The 23,132-nt window shown below is 37.8% G+C and overlaps 2 protein-coding genes across 4 annotated transcripts in view; one reads left to right on the top strand and one right to left on the bottom strand.

The window, feature by feature from the left end:
* The window catches only part of LOC125247101 (anoctamin-9), a 29,753-nt gene extending 17,564 nt beyond the window's left edge, over positions 1-12,189 (bottom strand). Inside the window, exons 1-9 of the mRNA XM_048158291.1 lie at positions 11,923-12,189; positions 9,975-10,049; positions 9,365-9,487; positions 7,958-8,097; positions 7,523-7,572; positions 7,345-7,412; positions 4,723-4,802; positions 4,477-4,611; positions 4,222-4,315 (exon numbers count right to left, since the gene is read on the bottom strand). Coding sequence (XP_048014248.1) covers positions 4,222-4,315; positions 4,477-4,611; positions 4,723-4,802; positions 7,345-7,412; positions 7,523-7,572; positions 7,958-8,097; positions 9,365-9,487; positions 9,975-10,049; positions 11,923-11,979 — 822 coding nt within the window. The 5' untranslated portion in view covers positions 11,980-12,189. The remainder of the gene's footprint in view (positions 1-4,221; positions 4,316-4,476; positions 4,612-4,722; positions 4,803-7,344; positions 7,413-7,522; positions 7,573-7,957; positions 8,098-9,364; positions 9,488-9,974; positions 10,050-11,922) is intronic.
* A 7,937-nt stretch (positions 12,190-20,126) lies between these two features.
* The window catches only part of ano5a (anoctamin 5a), a 50,348-nt gene continuing 47,342 nt past the window's right edge, over positions 20,127-23,132 (top strand). Inside the window, exon 1 of one of the 3 annotated variants that reach the window (XM_048158286.1) lies at positions 20,127-20,398. In XM_048158286.1, coding sequence (XP_048014243.1) covers positions 20,326-20,398 — 73 coding nt within the window. In that variant the 5' untranslated portion in view covers positions 20,127-20,325. The remainder of the gene's footprint in view (positions 20,399-23,132) is intronic. The other 2 variants (XM_048158287.1, XM_048158288.1) reach the window with 2 other exon arrangements.

Raw genomic sequence — 23,132 nt, 5'->3', positions numbered from 1 at the left:
GTGTTAGCAGCTTGGGAGTGGAGCAGGCACGGGCAGCATTCAAGGGGCTGCCTGTGTGCATTGTGAGCGGCTGCTACTCAGAACGTTCCGCTCCCCCCTCACCCTCTTTGATGAGGGCCAGGCCTGCACTCTGTGTGGTTCGAGTCCCGCGTCTGCTGAGGTGGTATGGCGTCTCAGATCATGGGAATCGCAGGTGGATCTAGTAAAGGAGCTCAAGATGGCTTTGGCCCTTTCTCATCCTTTATCAGTTCTCTCACTCAGGATCCAGAAGCCCACTCTGCGGCTTCTTCCGCCCTGAGTGAGAGTCCGATGCTGAGTCTGTCTAGCTAAGAGGAGGGGGATGTCCTAAGCAACAAGGCAGGGGGATTTTGAGGACTCGCCACCTCTATACCCTGCTTATGAGGAGCTCTTGGAGGTTGTGACTCGAGCTGTAGCCAAGCTGAACATCAAATGGACAGCTGAGAAGCAGAAAACGCAAAAGAAAAGTAAATTAGATAAGCACATCCCTCTATGTCGGGGCCTGTCTTTCTTTCCCAATCTCCATGCAGAGGTTTCGAGATTGTGGAAAAGGCTGTTCTCCTCTTGAAATTCAAGTGCAGCAGTCACAAATTATTCATCGATCTTGGGCTCAAAGGAGAACGGCTATGGGATGATGCTTTGGGTGTTAGACTTTGGCTCTCCCTTGATGTTGCATCATCCCTTAAGGCCCTGACGATACCCACCAAACCCTGTCGTACAACATCTAATTTGGTGAGCAAAGCATATATGGCAGTGAGTCAGGCTGGTGCATGCCTGCACACCATGGCAATTCCTGCAGGCATACCTAGCCTACCTATTAAAGGACCTTGACAAAGACGAGGGGGTCGGGTCAGATGTTCGGCCGATGCAATTAAAGAGCTTCGTCGGGCCACAGACCTGTCTCTCGGGGCTACTAAGGAGACGGCCCATGCCATCGGCCCCTTCATGGCAGCATTGATAGCTACGGAGAGGCATCTATGGCTGAACCTCTCTGGCATCAAGGAAAATAACAAAGCCTTCCTTCCTTGATGCCCCGCTTTCACCTTCTGGCCTCTTCGGCAACGCTGTCCATCTGGTCGTCAAGAGTTTCCAGGAGGCAAAACGACAGTCGGCAGAGTTTAAGAAGTTCTTCCCTCGCCGCTCTCTGGTCCTGGTGGGCTGCCTGCCAGGCGGAAGCCCCATCCGTTAACATCAAGCTCCTCACACCTGCAGCAGCAGAAGGAGAGTGTTGCGTCTCGAGCCCCCCTATTAGGGCCCTGGAAGCTAATGTGCGTAGGTCTTCTCAGGGGAGGAAAACCGATCAGTTACTGGTGTGTTTTGGGTCACCCAAGAAGGGATCCCCAGCCTCTAAACAAACCATCAGTAAGTGGATTGTGGAGGCAATTTCTACAGAGTATGAGGCACGTGGTCTGCCTTCAACTCTGCTGGTAAAGGCTCTTTCCACAAGAAGTATGGCAACTTCTAAAGCCTTATTGTCGGGGGGTCTCCCTTCAGGAAGTATGTAATGATGCAGGGTGGACCTCCACCGCACACCTTTAAAAGGTTTTACAGTTTAGACCTTCTTTCTACACCTGGCACTCAAGTGCTCTCATCCTGAGTTGTGCCTGTACAGTTTCACACCAGGACAGGCATTAGTTTGGCGTAGTGTGTATTTCATTCCTTATAGTATTGTCATTCTGCGCAGCACAAGTTCTCTCAAAAGGGAATGTCTAAGGTTACAGCTGTATCCTTATTCCTTGAGAAGGGAACGAGACGCTGCGTCCCTTTGCCATACTTCCTGAATGCCTGTCTGTGAGCGGCTTACTTCAAGCCTATTAGACGCTACTGTTTTCCGGCTTCCCTTTGTAGCTTCTGTGGTACGCTGTCACAAGTCACATGGTGATGTAACACCAGTTGGGATTGGACTAGTTGCATGACGCAGAGGCCTTCCCCATAGTATCGACTTTCGATGCAGCTTCTTTTTTTGCCATTTTTGCAAATTCTTTTCTTATAATGTTTTCCCTAATGTTGGCATAAACATTTTTAAAGGTCCCGTTTTTCGTGTTTTTTGAAGCTTTGATTGTGTTTATAGTGTGCAATATAACATGTGTTCATGTTTTGCGTGTAAAAAAACACAGTATTTTTCACATAATTTACTTATCTGTATACCACTGTTTCCACTGTCATAAAAACGGGCTGATGACTTCCTTGTTCTATGAAGTCCCTCCTTCAGAAATACGTAACGAGTTCTGATTGTGCCAGCGGTTCCTGTGTTGTGATTCGACAGCTCTGAGCGCACCGTGCCCGGAAAAGTCACGTCTCTTACCATAACGTGGAGATGCATGCGCTCGTGTTATTGTAAACATGTCTTTAATTTTACCCTATCAATTTGAGCCGGAATCAGACCCGGTGATTGGACTGCGGGATGAAAATAACAGCGTTTCGACGACATGGCGACAAACACACTCTACAAACGCAACTCTGTATTCCTGTGGGCGGAGGTTAGTCAAAAAATTGTTTTAGTGACGTCATTAAAGAAGGAAGTAGAGGGATGTAGTCCAAACTGGCCGTTCGATGTAGGCGACTTCTGTTAAATAAAATATCTCACTTGGCATTGAACTTTGAGCTTTAAAATTTTACAGATTTTATTTATACTCTAACAACAACATTACACACTAACTAAAGTTTGAAACATGGGATCACGAAGAACGGGACCTTTAAAGAACCTGGGCGAACATTCAGAAATAACCTTTTCGTAACTTAAATGGAATGTTAGCAAAATGTTTTTACTACAAAAATGTTACTAAAGGCTGGAATACACTACAAGATTTTTGCTCAGACTTTTGCCCCAATTTGCTCTCTAGATGAGTCAACAATAGTTGCCTAAAGTCTGTGCCATTCTGCAGATTTTGTCCAGTCGGAGTTGACAGAGTTCACAGAAAATCATGTAGTGTATGATGGGCACAGACTGCAATGTTTTTGCTTCAGACTATGATTGTATGATAATGATTGTATGATTGATTCCATCCAGTCAGAGGAAATCAGCCATATTTGATGTTTTGAGCCGATTTTAACACATATCGTAGTGTATGACTTGTCACTACTAAAACCAAAGCTGTCCTCTTCTGCCAGTGTTGCAATTAAATACAATACAAATACAACAACAAAAATACAAAAGTAAATTAACAACACACGTAACAAATTTGCCTCAATTTTTTTGACTCAACAGCACAGATAAAACAACTGTCTCACATTGTAATCTGTAGAGTCCATTCTAACCGCGTCTATCCACCCAAGATCGCATCCAAAAGCGCCTGGCTCGTTTTTTTCCTTTTGTGACAACTACTACAATCCATGTTTGTTTCAACTGCAATGTGTCTCCTAGCTAATGAAGCACCTTTCATTTACAAAGTCAGCAAGTGTATGGTGCCTAGTGATGCCTAATCTGTTCAGATTTTAAGTCCTGTAGTGTATTCCAGCTTTTAAGAAACTTTTTTGAGTTCACCAAGATAATCCTAAAATAGCAGTTTCCATGAGCCCAGATTTGACAGGTAATTTTTTATTTAGTATGAAAGCAAAGATTTTCTTCTAATCTCAAGTACATTTTTTCACTGTTTACTTTGCACTTTCTTGGCATAACGCACACACTTCTGCCTAGTAATCCTTATAAAATGACCATTTTATGTGATGCTGTTAAGTCTGATGCCACACATCACCATTCCAAATGCTCTATCAGATCCTAAAAGCATACAATAAATAGTGCTAATATACACTCACAGTGTGCTGTACTACTGCAGAAAAAAAATCATCTTCAGTTATCTCCATACCAAAATCTCAGTTGGCCAAACAGTGATTCAGATTTACTGTGTGTACTGTAGTGTACACAGTTTTTAAAATATTAGTTTTTAAAAACTTAGCTTAAAGATGTGCTATATACAGTATGAATAGTGCTTATAAACAACCGTTGAGGTCCTCATTTAACAGAGAGTAGAGTCTTGGACCCGAATCTGTATTTGATACATCATGATTTAATAGGAACACATGATGCTTACAGTAAGCTTGTGTTGTGTTGTGTTGAAGCCCTGATATGAGTCACTTAAGAGGCCTTGTGTGCTTCTTATAAGTGGGTAATTGAGTCATGATATAGTGCATATGTGGTGGATGTGTAAATAACAAAGTAATTGCCTTGTCAGTGCACAATTGCCTGAATAAAAAGTACAGTACCTTTGCATACATGCAGGTGTCAGAAAGCTCCCACACTTTGCATCTATTATCGCACAGAGGGCACATAATAATGTTCGACTGGCACACCTCCTGTCTGTGTACACACACACAAACACACAAACGTCAACTGATTTTGCTTCAGGACCTTATTAAGACACCAAGTAGTGACCTTACACAGTACCAGAAATTTTTTATCGAACAACAAAGATGTCCTAAAAATCAAACACTGAAGTTTATTAATATTAGGTTACTCACATGAGAGGACTTGTGTTGTAGAAGGCCAGGCCATACAGGAATACTATGATACCAATTAAAGAAGCAGGAATCAAGAGAAATGTGTACCAGCCCAGCCACAGGAAATAAAGAGCCACCTTCTCGCCAAGGTAGTTTCTGACAACACATACAATAAATGAATCATCAAGAAACTTTCAAGGATACTTTCTATTTGTAGCAGAATGGAACGAGAGATGAGTAAAACCAGAAAATAATAAGAAAGAGAACCTGACGTTAGTTATGGGTTGTCCCCGAAAACAGGCGGACCATCGAGCCCAGCTCTGCTTCAGTTCTTTCTGCTCCCTTTTCTAGGAATGAAAGTGGACAAAGGACAAAGGTTTTTTTTTTTTTACATTTACTACAAAACCATGGACTGTAACAGAAACCTGAACAGTACTACTAACTTAAAAAAGATTTAGTACACTGCAATTAAAGTCTGTTAAATCACTGATGCAACTTAAAACAATTACATTTTATGAATGAGGAGTTTTTGAGTAAACCCTTATACTTAAATTATTATTTTTAAGTTTACTGAGCGACATAAAGTGATTCTGTCATCATTGCTCTAACCGACGCTATCAGAAGAATCTATTCAACATTAAACTGAGTTGCAGCAGATTTCAAGTTCCCAGCAAGTTTCGCGTCACACTGTGTAAGGAGAATAAATGTTGAAATTGAGTGTTGTTTTCTGTGTTTTTGCACACGATTAATACAGGGGAAGATGGGTTATTGTTTAATGTTCTGTTATTTTGGTATTTAAAGGTGTTTTTGTGATGTTGAAGGTTTAGAGACAGAATATCAAACAAAAAATCCAGAATAAACACATTATATAAAGGTCATAAATTGATTAGCATTTGATCAAGTGAAATAAGTATTTGATCCCCTACCAACCAGCAAGAATTCTGCTTCCTACAGATTGTTTATGTGCTCATGTCGAACACAGATTAGTCCCGTCACTTTAAGAAAGTACTCTTAATGTCAGCTCATTATGTGTATAAAAGACACCTGTCCAAAGAATCTGCATCTTCCATTCAAACATCTCCACCATGAGCAACACCAAAGAGCTGTCAAAGGACATCAGGGACAAGATTGTAGATCTGCACAAGGCTGGAATGGGCTACAAGACCATCCGCAAGAAGCTTGGTGAGAAGGAGACAACTGTTGGTGCGATTACTCGGAAATGGAAGAAATACAAAATAACCATCAATCGCTCTCGGTCTGGAGCTCCATGCAAGATCTCGCCTCATGGGGTAAAGATGATGATGAGAAAGGTGAGGGATCAGCCCAGAACTACACGGTAGGAGCTTTTAAATAACCTCAAGGCAGTTAGGGACCGCATTCACCATGAAAACCTATGGTAACATAATACGCCGCAATGGATTGAAATCCTGAAGTTCCCGCAAGGTCCCCCTGCTCAAAAAGGCACATGTACAGGCCCATCTGAAACATCTAAATGATTCAAAGAAGGCTTGGGAGACAGTGCTGTGGTCAGATGAGACCAAAATTGAGCTCTTTGGCATCAACTCAACTCGCCTTATTTGGAGGGAGAGAAATGCAGACGATGACCCCAAGAACACCATCCCTACAGTCAAGCATGGAGGTGGAAACATAAGCTTTGGGGCTGTTTCTCTGCTAAGGGACGATGAATGAGGCCACATACCGTAAAATCTTGGACGAGAACCTCCTCCCTTCAGCCAGAACACTGAAGATGGGTCGTGGATGGGTCTTCCAGCATGACAATGACCAAGGCAACAAAGGAGTGGCTCAAGAAGAAGCACATTAAGGTCTTAGAGTGACCTAGCAAGTTTCCAGACGTTAATCCTATAGAATATCTATGGAGGGAGCTTCGAGTTGCCAAGTGACAGCCAAGAAACCTTAAGGATTTAGAGAGGATCAAAAGTCACCAAAAGGACCAAAGTCACTCCTGAGATGTGTGCAAATCTGGTGACCAACTACAAGAACCGTCTTACCTCTATGCTTGCCAACAAGGGTTTCTCCACCAAGTACTAAGCCATGTTTTGCTTGGGGCTCAAATACTTATTTCACTCACTGAAATGCAAATCCATTTATAACCTTTATATAATGTGTTTTTTCTGGATTTTTTTGTTTGATATTCTGTCTCTATCCATTAAAATAAACCTACCATAAAAATTATATAAGTTGGCAAACTAACAAAATCAGCAGGGGATCAAATAATTATGTTCCCCACTGCATGTCTCTTTAATGGTTACATTAACGTATGCTGGTGTGCTGTTGCTAACTTACACTTAACCATAAAGATTAGATGTTAGTTTATTCAATATTTCAATTAAATTGTAATTAGCAAGTTTGTGTAGTACAAAGTCAATTTTTTAAGTTCTACTAAAGTAATCTTCGAGTTGTTTACTTAAATGTTTTGAGTATATTTGAGTTACTTAACTTGTCTAAAAAAAAATTGCTTGTTCTGAATTTATCGGGTTTTACAGATTTGGAGAACATGTAGATTTAGTTGGTTTAGCTGGTTTTGCTTAGCAGAGGTTTTGTTTGTTGGTTTCAATTGTCTGTTTTCAAAAGTATTTCATTTTACTTCTGAAATCTCACATTTTTCTGATTGAAACAGGATAATTCACAAAGAAATAGTTTTTTGAATATGCTGTGTATAAGGATTTTTCTAGGTTTGTGATCAGTTACTCATTGTGACCAGATACTTTTCCTAAATGCTGCTTTGAGCATCAAATGGTGATGTATAATTATCACCCTGGGATATACTTCCTTATCAACACATTTGCATAATGATCCTGCAGTGTGGACTCTGTACCACAGGTGTAGAAAATGCTATGAGCAAGAGGAAACAAAATATTAAAATCATACCTCATGTAAGCAGAAGTGAGTCTCAAAAATATTTTTTTTCATGAGATTAGGCAGGTATTCTGAAACACCTAAGAGAACGAGATAATGTATTATGGAATCAACAGTTCTAAATTTGAGATAATACAGTTATGTAATATGAAGTAATATGAATGAGCAATCTAGGGAAACTGTTACTCACCCTCTGATTCAATGTATGTGTGATTCAGAATGAAATCAACAATACGAATCCTGAAACAGAGCCACAGATCAAATACTCCTCTGTTAAAGTGGCTTCTTTATTTGTGTACAACACAGTTTCACAATAAATCAATCATGACTGTCACCTTTCTCTACTGCACCACATAAAGAGAAAATAGGGATTGCTAAGTAAATGAAGTATAATTTTGTTTGCTAGCTGTTTAATTGGACTTGGAGCGAAAATCTCCATTCATAAGCAAAAGTCACTGAACAAATTAAGCAAAAATAGGAATCTGTTAATTAGTCGATAGTGAATCTACAAAGTATTGCCAATCATATATTAAAAAACATATCGTGTAACCTATGGTCAGTTTGAATGACAGTCATAAAAATGGCTAGAGAGATTTCTGAGACTGTGTTGGTGTGAATGTGTTACCTTGTTGACTGAGGAATAGTACCCTGCTGCTCACAACTCCAGTTACAGGCGTCAGACACTTTTAAGAGATACTGGTACGTCTCAAAAACCTTTTCTGGTGCTCTAATGCAATAAAACACCTTATCATCATCACTAAATTTCTGCAAAAAGAAACATAATACACCAAATAAAATATATATTCGACACCAGTTCTGGGGTTTCATTATTAGTACTATTCTCCTAACAATATAACATTGGCAGTGTCATTTTATAGTTTTGGACCAAATCTAATAATAATATACACCAATCAGGCATAACATTATGACCACTTACAGGTGAAGTGAATAACACTGATTATCTCTTCATCACGGATCCTGTTAGTGGGTGAACATTTTGTCCTCAAAGTTTGATGTGTTAGAAGCAGGAAAAATGGGCAAGCACAAGGATTTGAGTGAGTTTGACAAAGACCAAATTGTGATAGGCTAGACGACTGAGTCAGAGCATCTCCAAAACTGCAGCTCTTGTGGGGTGTTCCCGGTCTGCAGTGGTCAGTATCTATCAAAAGTAGCTCCAAGGAAGGAACAGTGGTGAACCGGCGAACAGGGTCATGGGTGGCCAAGGCTCAAGTGGGGAGCGAAGACTGGCCTGTGTGATCCGAATCCAACAAATGAGCTACTGTAGCTCAAATTGCTCAAGAAGTTAATGCTGGTTCTGATAGAAAGGTGTCAGAATACACAGTGCATCACAGTTTTCACATAGCCGCAGACCAGTCAGGGTGCCCATGCTGACCCCTGTCCACCGCCGACACGTACCACCTACCTAAGCATTGTTGCAGACCATGTACACCCTTTCATGGAAATGATATTTCCCTGATGGCTGTGGCCTCTTTCAGCAGGATAATGCACCCTGCCACGAAAGCAAAAATGGTTCAGGAATGGTTTGAGGAGCACAACAACGAGTTTGAGGTGTTGACTTGGTCTCCAAATAAAAAAAACTAAAGGATCTGCTGCTAACATCTTGATGCCAGATACCACAGCACACCTTCAGGGGTCTAGTTGGAGTCCATGCCTTGAAGGGTCAGGGCTGTTTTGGCAGCAAAAGGGGGACCAACACAATATTAGGAAGGTGGTCATAATGTTATGCCTGATCGGGGTAGTTCACGGCATTCTCCTTAATTTGACAGCATATTTTATCAATGTCTTTTACATATTACACTCACACTCAGAAAAAAGAATTAAATTGTGCAAAACAGAACTGCAGTGTTAACTCAACTGTTGTGTCAGCAATTATGCAACTCCGATAATTTTATGGGAAACAATATTTAGTTTCACTTTCATATCATAAAAAGGGGAATTTCTCCTTCATGTGTCAATACATTAGATTTTTATTATATAAAAAAGCCTTAAACTCAAAAATGTGAAAACTCACTTGTATGTTTAATTTCTTAGCTTTCAAAATTTCAATGAAAGCTTTCCGTTTACTGATGCAAGGGTCATTTTCATTGTTTGAGATCTTTGCCACAAGAACATAGTCGAAGGTCAGAGGAGGGTGCTGAGATTAAAAAGAAAGAAAGCAGGGATAATAAATTATTACATTGCTATGAAAACCTTTCCACTGTAAACTTTCATAACATTCCAGTTAGGGATGCAAAGGGGTGGAAAGTTTCTGGAAAATTTCCCTAAAATTCTAGAGACATTCCTTTGTGTGTATGAGCTATAAACAATTTAAACATACAGTGGGGTCAAAAAGTGAGGCCACATGAAAATCTGCAATTTCTCCCCCAACTTAAAATTGAATTTTGATTTATTATAAAGCACAAAAGATGCTTTTTGGAACATACATTCAAAAAAGAAGTCTTTTCACAAGACTCCACTTTTGAAACCCAATTTATGTTTTATGTGCAATTCATTGTTTCACTCATATTGTTACACTGCTAATATATTGTGTAAAAAAAATTTATTAAATAAAAATAGAAGCATTTTCACTAGTGGTCTCACATTGAAACCTGTTATGAGCTGTGATGTGCAATAGGCCTTACCACTGGGGGCCTAGATGAGATTTCAGTGCCATTCTCATTTACAACGCCGATGGTTTCTAAAAGGTCAATGCTCCCCTACAACAACACAATATAGACAGTTCAGAGAAATATACAGTAGGGAAAAAGATGGAAATGTACTATCAGTATGTTCTTAACACAATAACTGTGAGTGTAAAAAGAATATTGTACAATGAGAAAATGAAAGAGATAATGTGTCATGTAGGATAAGAGATCACAATTTAGGCTATTTTGGCAAAGAAAAAAAGCATGCTAGATCAGTATCAACCCCTTCTGTGTACTTTTCAATTAGTCCTGTCCAGATCCAGCTGCATGCACATTACACTGTAAAGTGAAATACAAATGAAAGCATTTTGGAAAGTTTTGCTCGACCACCAAGTTCTACTTTCATACTACTGCTGACTAATCTTATGGCCTTTATTGTGAAACAAGTAACACTGCATATGATGCCTGTGAATACCCGAAATACCTTCATGGTGACTGACTTATCAAGTCATGAGGGTTTGAACGCTGTTTCTGCATTTTTTTAATAGCTGTAGTTATAGAATCTGATTTTACAGTAGATAGTCATTGTGTGTAACTATCACTGTTTGTTTCCCCCTAAAATAGCCCGAAGAGCTCAGAACTGCGTAAACGTTCCACACCAACAGAAGCAGAGGCGTTGCAACAATAGCAAATGTTTTGATTGGTAAGGGAAGAAGACAAATGAATGTTTTGTGTTGCTTGGCATGAGCCCAAACACAGGTCGTATCACAGATACTGTGTCTATTGATACTGCTTCTCCAGACGACAACTTAATGTGAATCAAGTGACAGTTTCACACAGACAATCAAACCATTACTACTTAGAACAGGTCTGTTCAACCTTTTCATGGTTTGGTTTCATATTTCTTAGTTACTTCCCTTACATCGATTCACAAAACACTGTAAGACCTCAGTCGAGGTAAATGTGCTCTGAAACTCTCTGCTGGTGTTCCTCTGAAGAAACACCACTGACACCCTCAGCTTTTATTAAACCTCAGTGTATATCGGAGCTTATTACTTTGCCTTGCTCAAAATTATGTGTATGTAAAACATTTCTGTAATCTTTTCAATCTTTTGGCAAAGCTAAAAAAAATCTTGAAGACGATGTTATCATGATCAAGGAATCCCTGCCAGTGTTAGAACAATATCTAAAAGTCATTTGGCAGGCACATTAAATATGTTTAGGTTTTTCTCGATAAGCTGTTAAGTTTTAGGTCAGACATCCTTCCCGATCCAGATTTTTTCTGGTTTATTCTGCAGGTACATCTTTGAATCAGACACACAAATCTGCCTGTAAATCATAAATTCTGTTGGCTCTCAGCTATCAATTGCAGTAGACAATATTCAGGTTTTTACTGAAGCACACCAGGAGAAAAAATACTATAGTAATTTATAGTAAATACTATAGTGTTTTTGAACCATACTATAGTAAAGTACTTGATATAATTTGTTGTGGTAATTCTATAGTTGCTGTGGTAATATAACAACAATAGCCTAGTAATATAAACAAATTACTTTACCCAATAGTACTGTACTAAGGTTTCTACAACTATAGGGTATATTATACAACAATACACACTACAGTTTACTGTAGTAAAAACTAAAGCATACTACAGTAGGCTATTTATTACAGTTTATCAGTTCACTATAGTTAATAACACAGTATGCTGTAGCCTGTAGCATTCATTAACAAAGTGTTGTAAATACTATATGTACAGTATATATTACAATTTACTATAGTACGGTTCAAAAACACTATAATTTTACTATAAATTACTATAGTATTTTTTTCTCCTGAGACCATAAGAAACTGTAAGATATTGTAAGTTAACTGTAAGAAAGGCAAAAACTAACCAAACAATGCCATTAACATTGCTGTTAGGTCAGGCGGTTAAAGTTCATCTCACCTGCCTCCGGTGGCCTATCTTCCTGTTCATCATGAGAGCTCCCGGGCTCCAGTCCATGCCTGACAGCTGTGCTGGCTTTATACGAGATGATGACAGTCACTTGTCAGTTAAGAGGAATCTTCATTCGACATTACATGCAAAGAGCTAACACAAAATAATCATCCGAAACTCAATTAGACTTCCGTGCTGCTACAAGGAACTTCGTATCTATTGTTGGCTCGAGGTTGCTGCCCCTGTGGAATGTCGCCGGTTTACTCTCGACCGTGATGTCACTAAACGTGCGCTTACGTCTGATAACAAAACTCATCACTCGAGCACAATAACCTAAACAACTTCGCCAAAAGAGCTCAATAACCCAAACATTTGTCTACAATCTAATATAGTTCCCGTTTATCTTTTATAATAAAACGACAACAATAATTCCACAAGTCACCAAGGAAAAAAAGATCTGAAATGTATAATAATAATAATAATAATAATATATTAATAATAGCTATTATAGGCTAAATAAGTAAACATCTACACATTTCACAATAGGCTATTTAAAATTAATAATATGATATATCAAGCATATTTACCAAGCGATAAATCATATACGTGTAGCTCAGGTCATCCTAAGGTTCTTTTTAAAAAAATTTAATTTTTTATTTTTTTTAAATGAATTTTACTGATCTAAATATCTCTCGTTTTATTTTGAAAATTAATTGGTCGATATTTAAAGAGGTGATATTTTCCCAACGATTGCACCGTTAAGAATTAAAGGATAGCTACATTATTATTACTAGTATTATTAGCATATTAGACTTCGCAGTGTGTCGTATACGATATATTAGCCTACTAAATCAAAAAGATCTAAGAAAATTTAAGTAAAAGTGTACTTTCTTTTTCGGGGAATGTGTTTATTTTTTGTTAAATGATATAGTTTGGCAATAATGTAATTTTGGAAGCTCTGTTTTTTTTTTGTTTTTTTTAATCAAAGGTGGGCTGTAAATGTGTATATAGACTGTAGTGCGTTAGGGCTTGTGACTATCTTTTGGCTTTTAACTTATTATCTGTTTCTTGAAAATCAAACCCATAACCACATTCCGCAGTGAAACGTTGCATTTTGTTGCTGCATTTCTGCCACTAGGTGGAGACACGAGCTCTATTACTGTAAAAAGGTGTGCGCAGCCACTGCGGGAGTTGTCTGAACTGCATTCTGTATGTTTGTTTGTTTGTTTATTCATGTTACCTCTTGAAAACTTGACGAAAACATTGTACCACACTATACACACATAAACACAAAAACACAAAACAATATTTTCTCTTCATTAATATTTCGTATAATATATATTTCTCTTTTTAAAAAAATTAAAGACCACTGCAAAATTATACATTTCTCTGTATTTACTACCATAAAAAACACAACCCAATTTAGGTAGTTTTTAGCCCAAGGGCTGGGTTGCCTTTTTTTTTTTTTTTTTACTTCATACATGAATTAATGTGATTAACCTCTAACACTTTTTGAAATACTCCACAACCACTGGTTGATAATATGATAATTCCTTTATTTTCGATCATATTTTACAGTAGGCCTATATAATATTTTATATCGTTTTAATACATGGTGCCTACATTTAAGCTAGTTTAACAAATATTATAAGTAAAAATGAAACATTTAGAAGTAGCTAATTCAAGTGTAGCTAATCGAGTCTCTGTTGTCCTGTTTCCACCGTACGGCGCTGGATCTCGTGCCGGTGCTTGTGTCATGTTCAGCGGCGGAATTTCTAACTTCAGACCGCCGCCTTGCATTTCTCTCATAGCCGAAATATGCTGCGACTGACTGCCATAACCTGTCCATAAACATTCCGTGTACAGTTCTGAGAACATATTTAGCATCCTAAGTATTTATATTCTGTATCATTTTGAATAAAAACATTACGCAAGCATCACTTGTTTAGGCGACTCACATTGCGCCCTGTATGTTGCTTTGTATAAAATTAAACGATATACAGCAGAGCACAACAACGAATTCATAGATAAAATAAAATGTACACAAATCTGTATTTTACTGAAGACATGCGCCAATTTGACGGACCTGCACTGCTCTCTCCTGAAGAGGTCGCAAAAAGCCCGCAATAAATAACTCAGCCCTGGGTTATGTCTGACCCAGGATCTGTGTAACAAAACTACCCAAAAACTGAAAAAATAACCCCCCAAAAAATAACCCAAAAGGCTCAACTCAGGATTTGGGTAGAAGAACCCAAGATTTTTATGAGTTTGAGTTAATTTTTTATAGCCTATAGGCTAGGCCTATATATATTGTTATTTAGAGCATTTTTTTAAGAAAATTACAATTGGTCAAAATAACAAAAAGTTGCTTTGTCATGTCTTCAGATCTTGAATAATGACATCAAATGTTATTTTATTAACACAAAACATGCATTGTCAGAGCAGAAAGAAGTAGGTTTTGTTCCAGAATAATGTTGTACAGGCTTGATTCAATGTATATCCTATCGCATTACCATTTAAATTTTACTTGCAGCATCTAGAAGGATGGTCTGATATTTTGGCACCATCATTTATTTTGTTCCAACCAACTTCATTATATTTCTCTAAATGTCTTAAAAACTCACAAGCTATTGGTTTGACTTTTAATTCAAGCTATCTATATGTGAGCTCAAATTACAAATATCTGAATCTCCTCTATAATCTTATGAACCAGATTAAACACTCTCGTCCTATATTATTACTTTGGTCCCACCCATAGGGACCATAGCCCTCAAAAAGGTGCCTCCCGCCCCATGCGTCTGCCACCTTCACATGTGGCTATGGAATTATGAAACCCAGATTGTAGAATTTAAGGTTTGGGAAATAGGCAGCTACGTTTCTGTCCCACTGCCACACCCAGAGAGAAGTACATGTGTAATTGCTAGAGTGAAGGGCCGTGGTAACCACTCGAAGGGTGGCCCTGGCCAGAAGAGGCTATATTGGGCTGCAGGCTCCTTTAGTTACACTCCTGGTGGGGCTGAAACAAGCCATCAAGATGTGGAGAAAGCTGCTTCAGTAATAGCCTTTCCTCTCTCTGTTCTGTATGGGGAAACTTTGTGTGTGTGTGTGTGTGTGTGTGTGTGTGTGTGTGTGTGTGTGTGTGTGTGTGTGTGTGTGTGTGTGTGTGTGTGTGTGTGTGTAATATTGTAATTTTTAAAGTCTTCAGACATTTTAATGCTAGTTTTGATTATCAACCAATATATTATAGCCATACATCAGCCAACAACAAAACCTGACGAGATATATAAAAAATTTACGGACATCTTTGTTGATTAACGCTGTTAATTTCCTGTTGTCATATTTTTCAATTAATTTTGAGTAGATTTTGTGGGGAAAAAATCCTTGTTTAAGCAATGTCTCGTAAATGTCTTTATTTACTTTTCTTTTTTTTTTTGTGACATTATTGAAAAACCCATACTGGTCAACCACTATGTAAGCATTCAGTGCTGAGCTGTTTTTAGAGAATGTTAGTTTCATGTAGTATAATGTGCTACATTATTGAGTTGTTCCTAATGACGAATTGTATTTTGTATTTTTGCTCTTCATTGTTCTGAAATGTCAGAGAATATGGGCACATTCCATTTTTGCGTCCTTGAAAGGGCGGGAAGTGAATGCTTATCATTGATAATTTAATGCCTTCATGAAGAGCCTTCCACATTGCCGTTATCAGAAGGAACGTGCAATAGCTACAAGAATCTTTTCTGTTTATGATCACATGACCTTCATGATTCATTTGAGATGTTACTGTCCTTAAAATTTCCTTAAATATTTATGTGTCTGTTTACCAAATGCCACACAAAAAGACAAGTTGAAATAACTTTGAATTCAAACCAATCTTATCAGCTATAAACATGAATTTTACTGCTATGTTATCAAGACAACATTTATATTCTGATAACATTCAACGTGAACATTTGAAACAATAATATCCTGCTCTGTTTTTATCTTTGCCCATTGGAGTGGGTATGTATTTGTGTGTGTGTGTGTGTGTGTGTGTGTGTGTGTGTGTGTGTGTGTGTATGCATATGTGTGTCTACTGATACCCTGAAGGTCCATTACAGAATAGAAACTCATGAGAAGCCAACATATTTACCCTGTTTACACCTAGTATTTTAAAGGGTTAGTTCACCCAAAAATGAAAATTCTGTCATTTATTACTCACCCTCATGTCATTCCACACCCGTAAGAACTTCATTTATCAGCATAGGAGAATGACAGGGTAGGGAAGAAATTGTTGAATAAAGTCGTTATTTTTGTTTTGTTTTTGAGCACAAAAAGCATTCACTTTATAACATTAAGGTTGAACCATTGAACTATTGGATCTCGAGTGTTCTGCAGTGAGGGGCTACAGCAAAATTTGGTAAGCTTTGGTGAGAACTAAACAAAAATTGAATTACTACAGTAGTAATTTCTTGCTAGAAAATGTAGAAAACATTGGTCAAAAACATACATTTACACACAAACTGAGAAACTGCAACTTTTTCTAGCTCAACTGTCACCGAATGGAACACATAGGATTTTGGGATATCAAACGCAGTGAAGGATACATCTATGCTCTCTTCAAAAATTGATCAGAAAAAGGTATCTTAGGAGACAGGATGTGACACTGCATTGGATTTGGGCGTGCCTTGATGCTTCCTACCTTGGAATGTTTTCGGATACAGCCTATAAACTCCTTGTAGATCTTTAATGCCACAATTTAGCACCAAACTCCCATAGACCTTTCAGACTGTTCTGAAGTTTGTTGCTATATCTTTTTGAACTGACGGATGGACTTATGGTTTTCGTATAAATTACGATAAATGTTTTTAAAAAAAATCCCATTGACTGTAATACTAATTTATTTATATAGTTTTACAATTGGTAATTGTTTCAAAGCAGCTAATATTAGAAGCACAGAAAAAAGGGAAGTATAGAGGTGGTAATATGTAACCAAGATGGTGCAGGTCGGCTGATAGGGGTGGAGAAAAAACCCAGCGTCTTTTATGTATATATAATATATGTAAATGGATATGGAGATCTACTCTCTTACGCTCCATTTCCATCAGTTAAAATGACAAATAAATGTTATGTTTGTTTGTACCATATATATAATTAATACTTTTCGGGTGAATGCACATTTTAATCAGTTTATTGTTCAGGTAAGATCTTCATTCTAAACTAACGCGCTGCTACATTCAGACAGTAGCGCGCACATCACTTGCAGATCACATGCACATGAAACATTCAGCAGTGCATAAACTTGTAAGTGCTGTCCTGTGATTTATCAATAAAATTGCTTAGAAACTGAAAAGTTGTAACATTTCTTTTTGTTTCTGAAGTAGCCTACCTAAAACCCACAGCACTAGTAGAGAGACTCTGCACAGAGCTTAAAGGATTAAAACGGCTTGTGAAGAGACATTGATTTCCTAAGACACGAAACGATCGTGTTTTTTTTTTTACCTCTAATACACCACTATGTCCAACTGCCTTGAGCATCCGGTGTGTGAGGTCTGAAAACGCGCTCTGATGCCAGAAGTGATCTCTCACGCGTATATGTCAATGAGTGCGAGCAATCACTTGATCACTTCCGGCATCAGAGTGCATTCAGACCTCACACACCGGATGCTCAAGGCAGTTGGACATAGTGGTGTATTAGAGGTCAAAAATGATATAAATACTGTTCGGTTTCTCGCACAAACCGACTGTTTTGTGTCTTAGGACATCAATGTGTCATCACAAGCCGTAGGGTTTAATTTGGATTTGTCTGTGCATGTTCTTTTTACTCTCATAGATTTTGTTCCCATTGACATGCATTATACGACTGACAGACTGCAACGGTTGGAGTTAAAAATCATCATTTGTGTTCTACTGAAGAAACAAAGTCACCTACATGTTGGATGCCCTGGGGGTAAGCAGATAAACATCAAATTTTCATTTTAGGGTGAACTATCCCTTTAATGACAGAATTTTCATTTTCAACCCTTTAATTTATCCATATCAGATTTAAAATGAGCAGAACTCTCTAAGTCTTAGAAATACAGTTACATGAAAAAGTATGGGAACCACTTGCAGAATGTCTTTTGAACGGGGTTATTTTAAAGGTGCCCTAGAACACTTTTTCACAAGATGTAATATAAGTCTAAGGTGTCCCCTGAATGTGTCTGTGAAGTTTCAACTCAAAATATCCCATAGATTTTTTTTTATTCATTTTTTTAACTGCCTATTTTGGGGCATAATTAAATATGCACCGATTCAGCGCGTGTCCCCTTTAAATGCTCACGCTCCCCGCCCCCCAAGCTCGCAACTCTATAATACATTGCATAAACAAAGTTCACACAGCTAATATAACCCTCCAAATGGATCTTTACAAAGTGTCCGTCATGCAGCATACCCGATTATGTAAGTATGGTATTTATTTGGATGTTTACATTTGATTCTGAATGAGTTTGATAGTGCTCCGTGGCTAACGGGCTAAAGCTAACATTACACACTGTTGGAGAGATTTATTTATCTGAATTATACAGACTGCAAGTGTTTAAAGCCCCGGGTATCCTTCACTTTCCGCGTCCGGACGCGTCATGCGCGCAATCACGTCCGCGCGTCTTTCAAAGTATACTACACCACGGATGCGCGCGGATGACCGCGTTCGTCACATGCGCAGTACAGTTTTTTTTTTCTATGCTCTACCAAACATCGGAGAGCAGCACTGAGTCGTGCCCTAAACACGTCTTTGTAAATTTTTTTAACTGCCTATTTTGGGGCATCATTAACTATGCACCGATTCAGGCTGCGGCCCCTTTAAATCGCGCGCTCCCTGAATTATATTTACATTTGAGTTTGAGGCTGTGCTTCATGGCTAAAGCTAACATTACACACTGTTGGAGAGATTTATAAAGAATGAAGATGTGTTTATGCATTATACAGACTGCAAGTGTTTAAAAATGAAAATAGCGACGGCTCTCTTGTCTCCGTGAATACAGTATGAAATGATGGTAACTTTAACCACATTTAACAGTACATTAGCAACATGCTAACGAAACATTTATAAAGACAATTTACAAATATCACTAAAAATATCATGTTATCATGGATCATGTCAGTTATTATTGCCCCATCTGCCATTTTTTGCTGTTGTCCTTGCTTGCTTACCTGCATAAAGTCTGACGATTCAGCTGTGCACAGCTCCAGATGTTAATACTGGCTTGTCTAATGCCTTGAACATGGGCTGGCATATGCATGAATTTGGGGGCGTACATATTAATGAACCCGACTATTGCGTAACAGTCAGTGTTATGTTGAGATTCGCCTGTTTTTCAGAGGTCATTTAAACAAATGAGATTTACATAAGAAGGAGGAAACAATGGTGTTTGAGACTCACCATGTACTGAACTCTTGTTATTCAACTATGCCAAGGTAAATTCAATTTTCAATTCTATGGCACCTTTAATAAATCCAGCTTTTTTTTTTTTTTTTTTTTTTTGTCTTGTGGACTATGTAAACATCTTTTATGTAAACTATCTTACTCAGGACAGTACTAAATAAAAAAAAATAACATGCATTTTGTATCTCTCTTATTTTGTTAAAATTATTCACATTTTCACAGATTCTGCAAGTGGTTCCCACACTTTTTCATGCAACTGTATAACGACCTATAGACAAAATAAATGATGAAAATGAGCTGTTATGTTGGAGCAATAGTCTGGTGTGCAGCGCTCTGAAAAATGGCGAGGTTCAGGCTTCTCAAGCCAACATTAAAGTTCACAAACTAACACTTTATCACTGAAATGATACCTGTATTCTTATATTCCACTGAATTTTGTTGAAGTAGACCATAAACTTGTAAAATATTCTCAGTTCGGCTGTTTTTCGAGCTAAGTGAATCTAAACATGAGGGTTAAGATTTGGACATCTCTATTGTAGTTTGCCGACAAAATTGCGGTCATTTAATGTCACTCCCCTTTAAATCAAGTGAGCGCTCAAGAGAGAGCGAATTTACAAATCCAACTATGTGGAAGGTTTAACTCATGAATTTTAAATAGAGCCCGATGACGTTGCTTTGCAGCCTTCCAATGCAAAAGACCTGTTCTTGAATATGAAATTAGTCATGCTGACGTTATTAGTTAACCTTCCAATAGTGAAGACATGCTCATGAATATTAAGAGAGCGCTACTTGCCATAGTAGGAATCGTAATTTTGCCAACTGAGACCCAAGACAAACCCGAGTGGGCAAATCTGATCCGCTGAGCGTGAAGTGAACGGTCATTCCTCGGGCAGAGCTGAGATCAGATCAGATCACGGGGCGTGGGCTCGGACGGAGCCCCGGCGGAAAGATCTTTTTTTCTACATTTATATCAAATTCACATTAAGTATATATCAGGACACTTAATTAAAATGAATCGTGGATCGGGAAAGTCGAGTGATGAGACGCTTATAGAAATGAACCGAACTGCTTGGTCCGGCGGCGGTAAGTGTCTGATACACGCCTTTACACGTTTTCACACATGGGAATGTTTTAAAAGAAAAACAAGAACACAGTAATTGTCAGTTTAATGCTTTATTCTGAAGTTAGCTACCACTTTTGTTTATTATTTCTGTTATTCAAATAGTATTTTTAGAGTTAATGGCCTGAAGACTGAAGAGTAGCTATTTTCCAAATGCGCACATCCGTTCCGTTCAAATTGAGCGTGATATTACATTCGACAACGGCTTTAACGTTATATATAATAATAATTATTATAGTAATAGATTAAAATGAAAGTTTGAAAACTTTAAACCACACCTTATTCTATCTGTATGTGTTAATATAATTAGGCTGAGATATTCATCAACGTCCCCTTTAAAGTCCTTGATTGTGTTTTTACCTTAAAATGGTCATGTACTTTCCCTTCTTGTCAGAATCTCTCAGTTTGGTCTCCATGCCAACAGCCAAAACAGTTTCTATTAAACTCATTGCAGTGTCAGGGAAGATTCTTCTGACTACAGACACACTGATCTGTGGTCAGGGGTATAGAGTACCATGTTTAAAAACACTGGTTTCTGGTGTAAAATAGGGGTTTTAAAAGAAGCTTTGAACTGAGTTTTAGTGTGTGTAAAAAAATGTAGTACAATTGATAGTAAATGCAAATGACTTTTCATATGTACTAATGCAACCACTAGATATGCATCTAGGCTCAATGGATATTTATACCTTTGGCTTTGTCAGACTTGTCTGAATGTTGCTGACTTCAGTTTGTCTTCACTCGTCCCAGCATGTGCGCAGCATTAGAGGAGTTCCCTGATAAGCTGATAAAGGGCTCTATAAACTTTTCTGTGAGATTTATGTTTTCAACTTTGTATCCACACACTAATTCACTGTCACTTAAACCATAAAAGCATACCACTCAAAAGAACTTTGTAACTATTGTTAATATCCATTTTTACATCATAGTTTTATATGTAATATTTTTTTTTTTTCCTGATTGCTGTGCATATCATCTAACCACAGAATAGGTCTCATGTGCTTTGTGTTCATCGTTTCCTGTGTCGGCACGCGTTCTCACTTCCAGTTTCACACCCTGCCGTACCTAACGTTGACTTGTTTTCTTACAGCGGTCAAGTGTTCATAAAGATGTTATCCATTAGCTGGTTATTTGATTAGGGTTGGAGCTTAACTTTGCAGCAAGATAGATCTCTAGGAACAGGATTGAGCAGTCTTGTTCTCAAAAATAAATATACAATATATTAGCACAAGGCTGGTATTGTATCCTGCTGCTCAAACAATAGCAAATCTAAGGTCATACATACAGGGAATATACTATACCTTCGATATATTGAATGTTTCTTTGAGTAAATGTAATATATAATTGTGAATGTCAGTCAGAAGTAAGACATCTGCACTGAAAAGAAATATCGATTGAATCCTTTTTAAATGAATCCTTGTTTGTTTGAAAGACCACTGTCACATTGATAGGCTATACACACACTATAAAATTATAAAATCTTATCTTTATATAACAGCAGAGATTGTTCATCTGAAATTCATTGGTTTGATAACACACACTATTGCATGATTTTATGGGTTCTTCTGTCAAAGATGTGATTCGCTGCCTTTCTGTGAATCAGAGACAGAAACAGCGACTGATCATGTGGACAGGAGATACTCAAAGATCAGTTCACTGAAACATGAAAATTCTCTCTTCATTCACTCGCCCTCATGTCTTTTGTGTTTGAGATGTGAGGGAAAATATGAAATTAACCCTGTAAAACCAACTATGTCATATTTTTTGAAAATTTAGAATTTGTAAATTTCATTGAAATTTATAAGGTGTCTAAATTATCAACATGAATGAAACTTTGCTGAACAAAACTGTTGAACACAATCTACTACATGCCTTCTGTCATATGATTGATAGTTTATACTTTTTTAGCGAGTAAAAGAACTTCTAGTATAATTCTAAAAATGTCTCCCTTCAGCTTGTGGTTCACGTGTCTTTTTTACTGTGAAAACTTTTATGATTTTTATAAAGTAAACATAAGAATAACTTTTATATTGGTTAGTAATATTTCAAGATGAAACACAGGGTTAGTTCACCCAAAAATGAAAATTCTGTCATTTATTACTCACCCTCTTGTCGTTCCACACGTGTGTGTTCACCTTTGGAGCATAAATGAAAGGATTAGTTCACTTATTTCCTGATAATTTACCCGTGTCATCCAAGATGTTCATGTCTTTCTTTTTTCAGTTGAAAAGAAATCAAGGTTTTTGATGAAAACATTCCAGGATTTTTCTCCATATAGTGGACTTCAATAGAGCCCAAATGGTTGAAGGTCAAAATTACAGTTTCAGTGCAGCTTCAAAGTGTTCTACGCGATCCCAGAATAAGGGTCTTATCTAGAGAAACCATCGCTCATTTTCTAAACAAAATTTAAAATTATATACATTTTAACCATAACTGCTCATCTTGAACTAGCTCTCTCCTTCTTTTTCTCTATTAGAATTCCAGCAGTGTAGACACTGCTAAGTGTATTACTGCCCTCCTCAGGTCAAAGTTTGAACTAATCGTTATATACTTGCACTAGCATATTGAATATGACAATTTAGTTCAAACTTTGACCTGTTGAGGGCAGTAATACACTTAGCAGCGTCTACACTGCTGGAATTCAAATAGAGAAGAAGAAGAGAGCTAGATCAAGATGAGCATTTATGGTTAAAACGTATA

Source organism: Megalobrama amblycephala, linkage group LG15 (assembly GCF_018812025.1).
Source record: "Megalobrama amblycephala isolate DHTTF-2021 linkage group LG15, ASM1881202v1, whole genome shotgun sequence".
In the NCBI taxonomy this organism is placed as follows: domain Eukaryota; kingdom Metazoa; phylum Chordata; class Actinopteri; order Cypriniformes; family Xenocyprididae; genus Megalobrama; species Megalobrama amblycephala.
The sequence above is the reverse complement of the archived record's forward strand: the minus strand, read 5'-3'. Positions and strand labels throughout refer to the sequence as shown.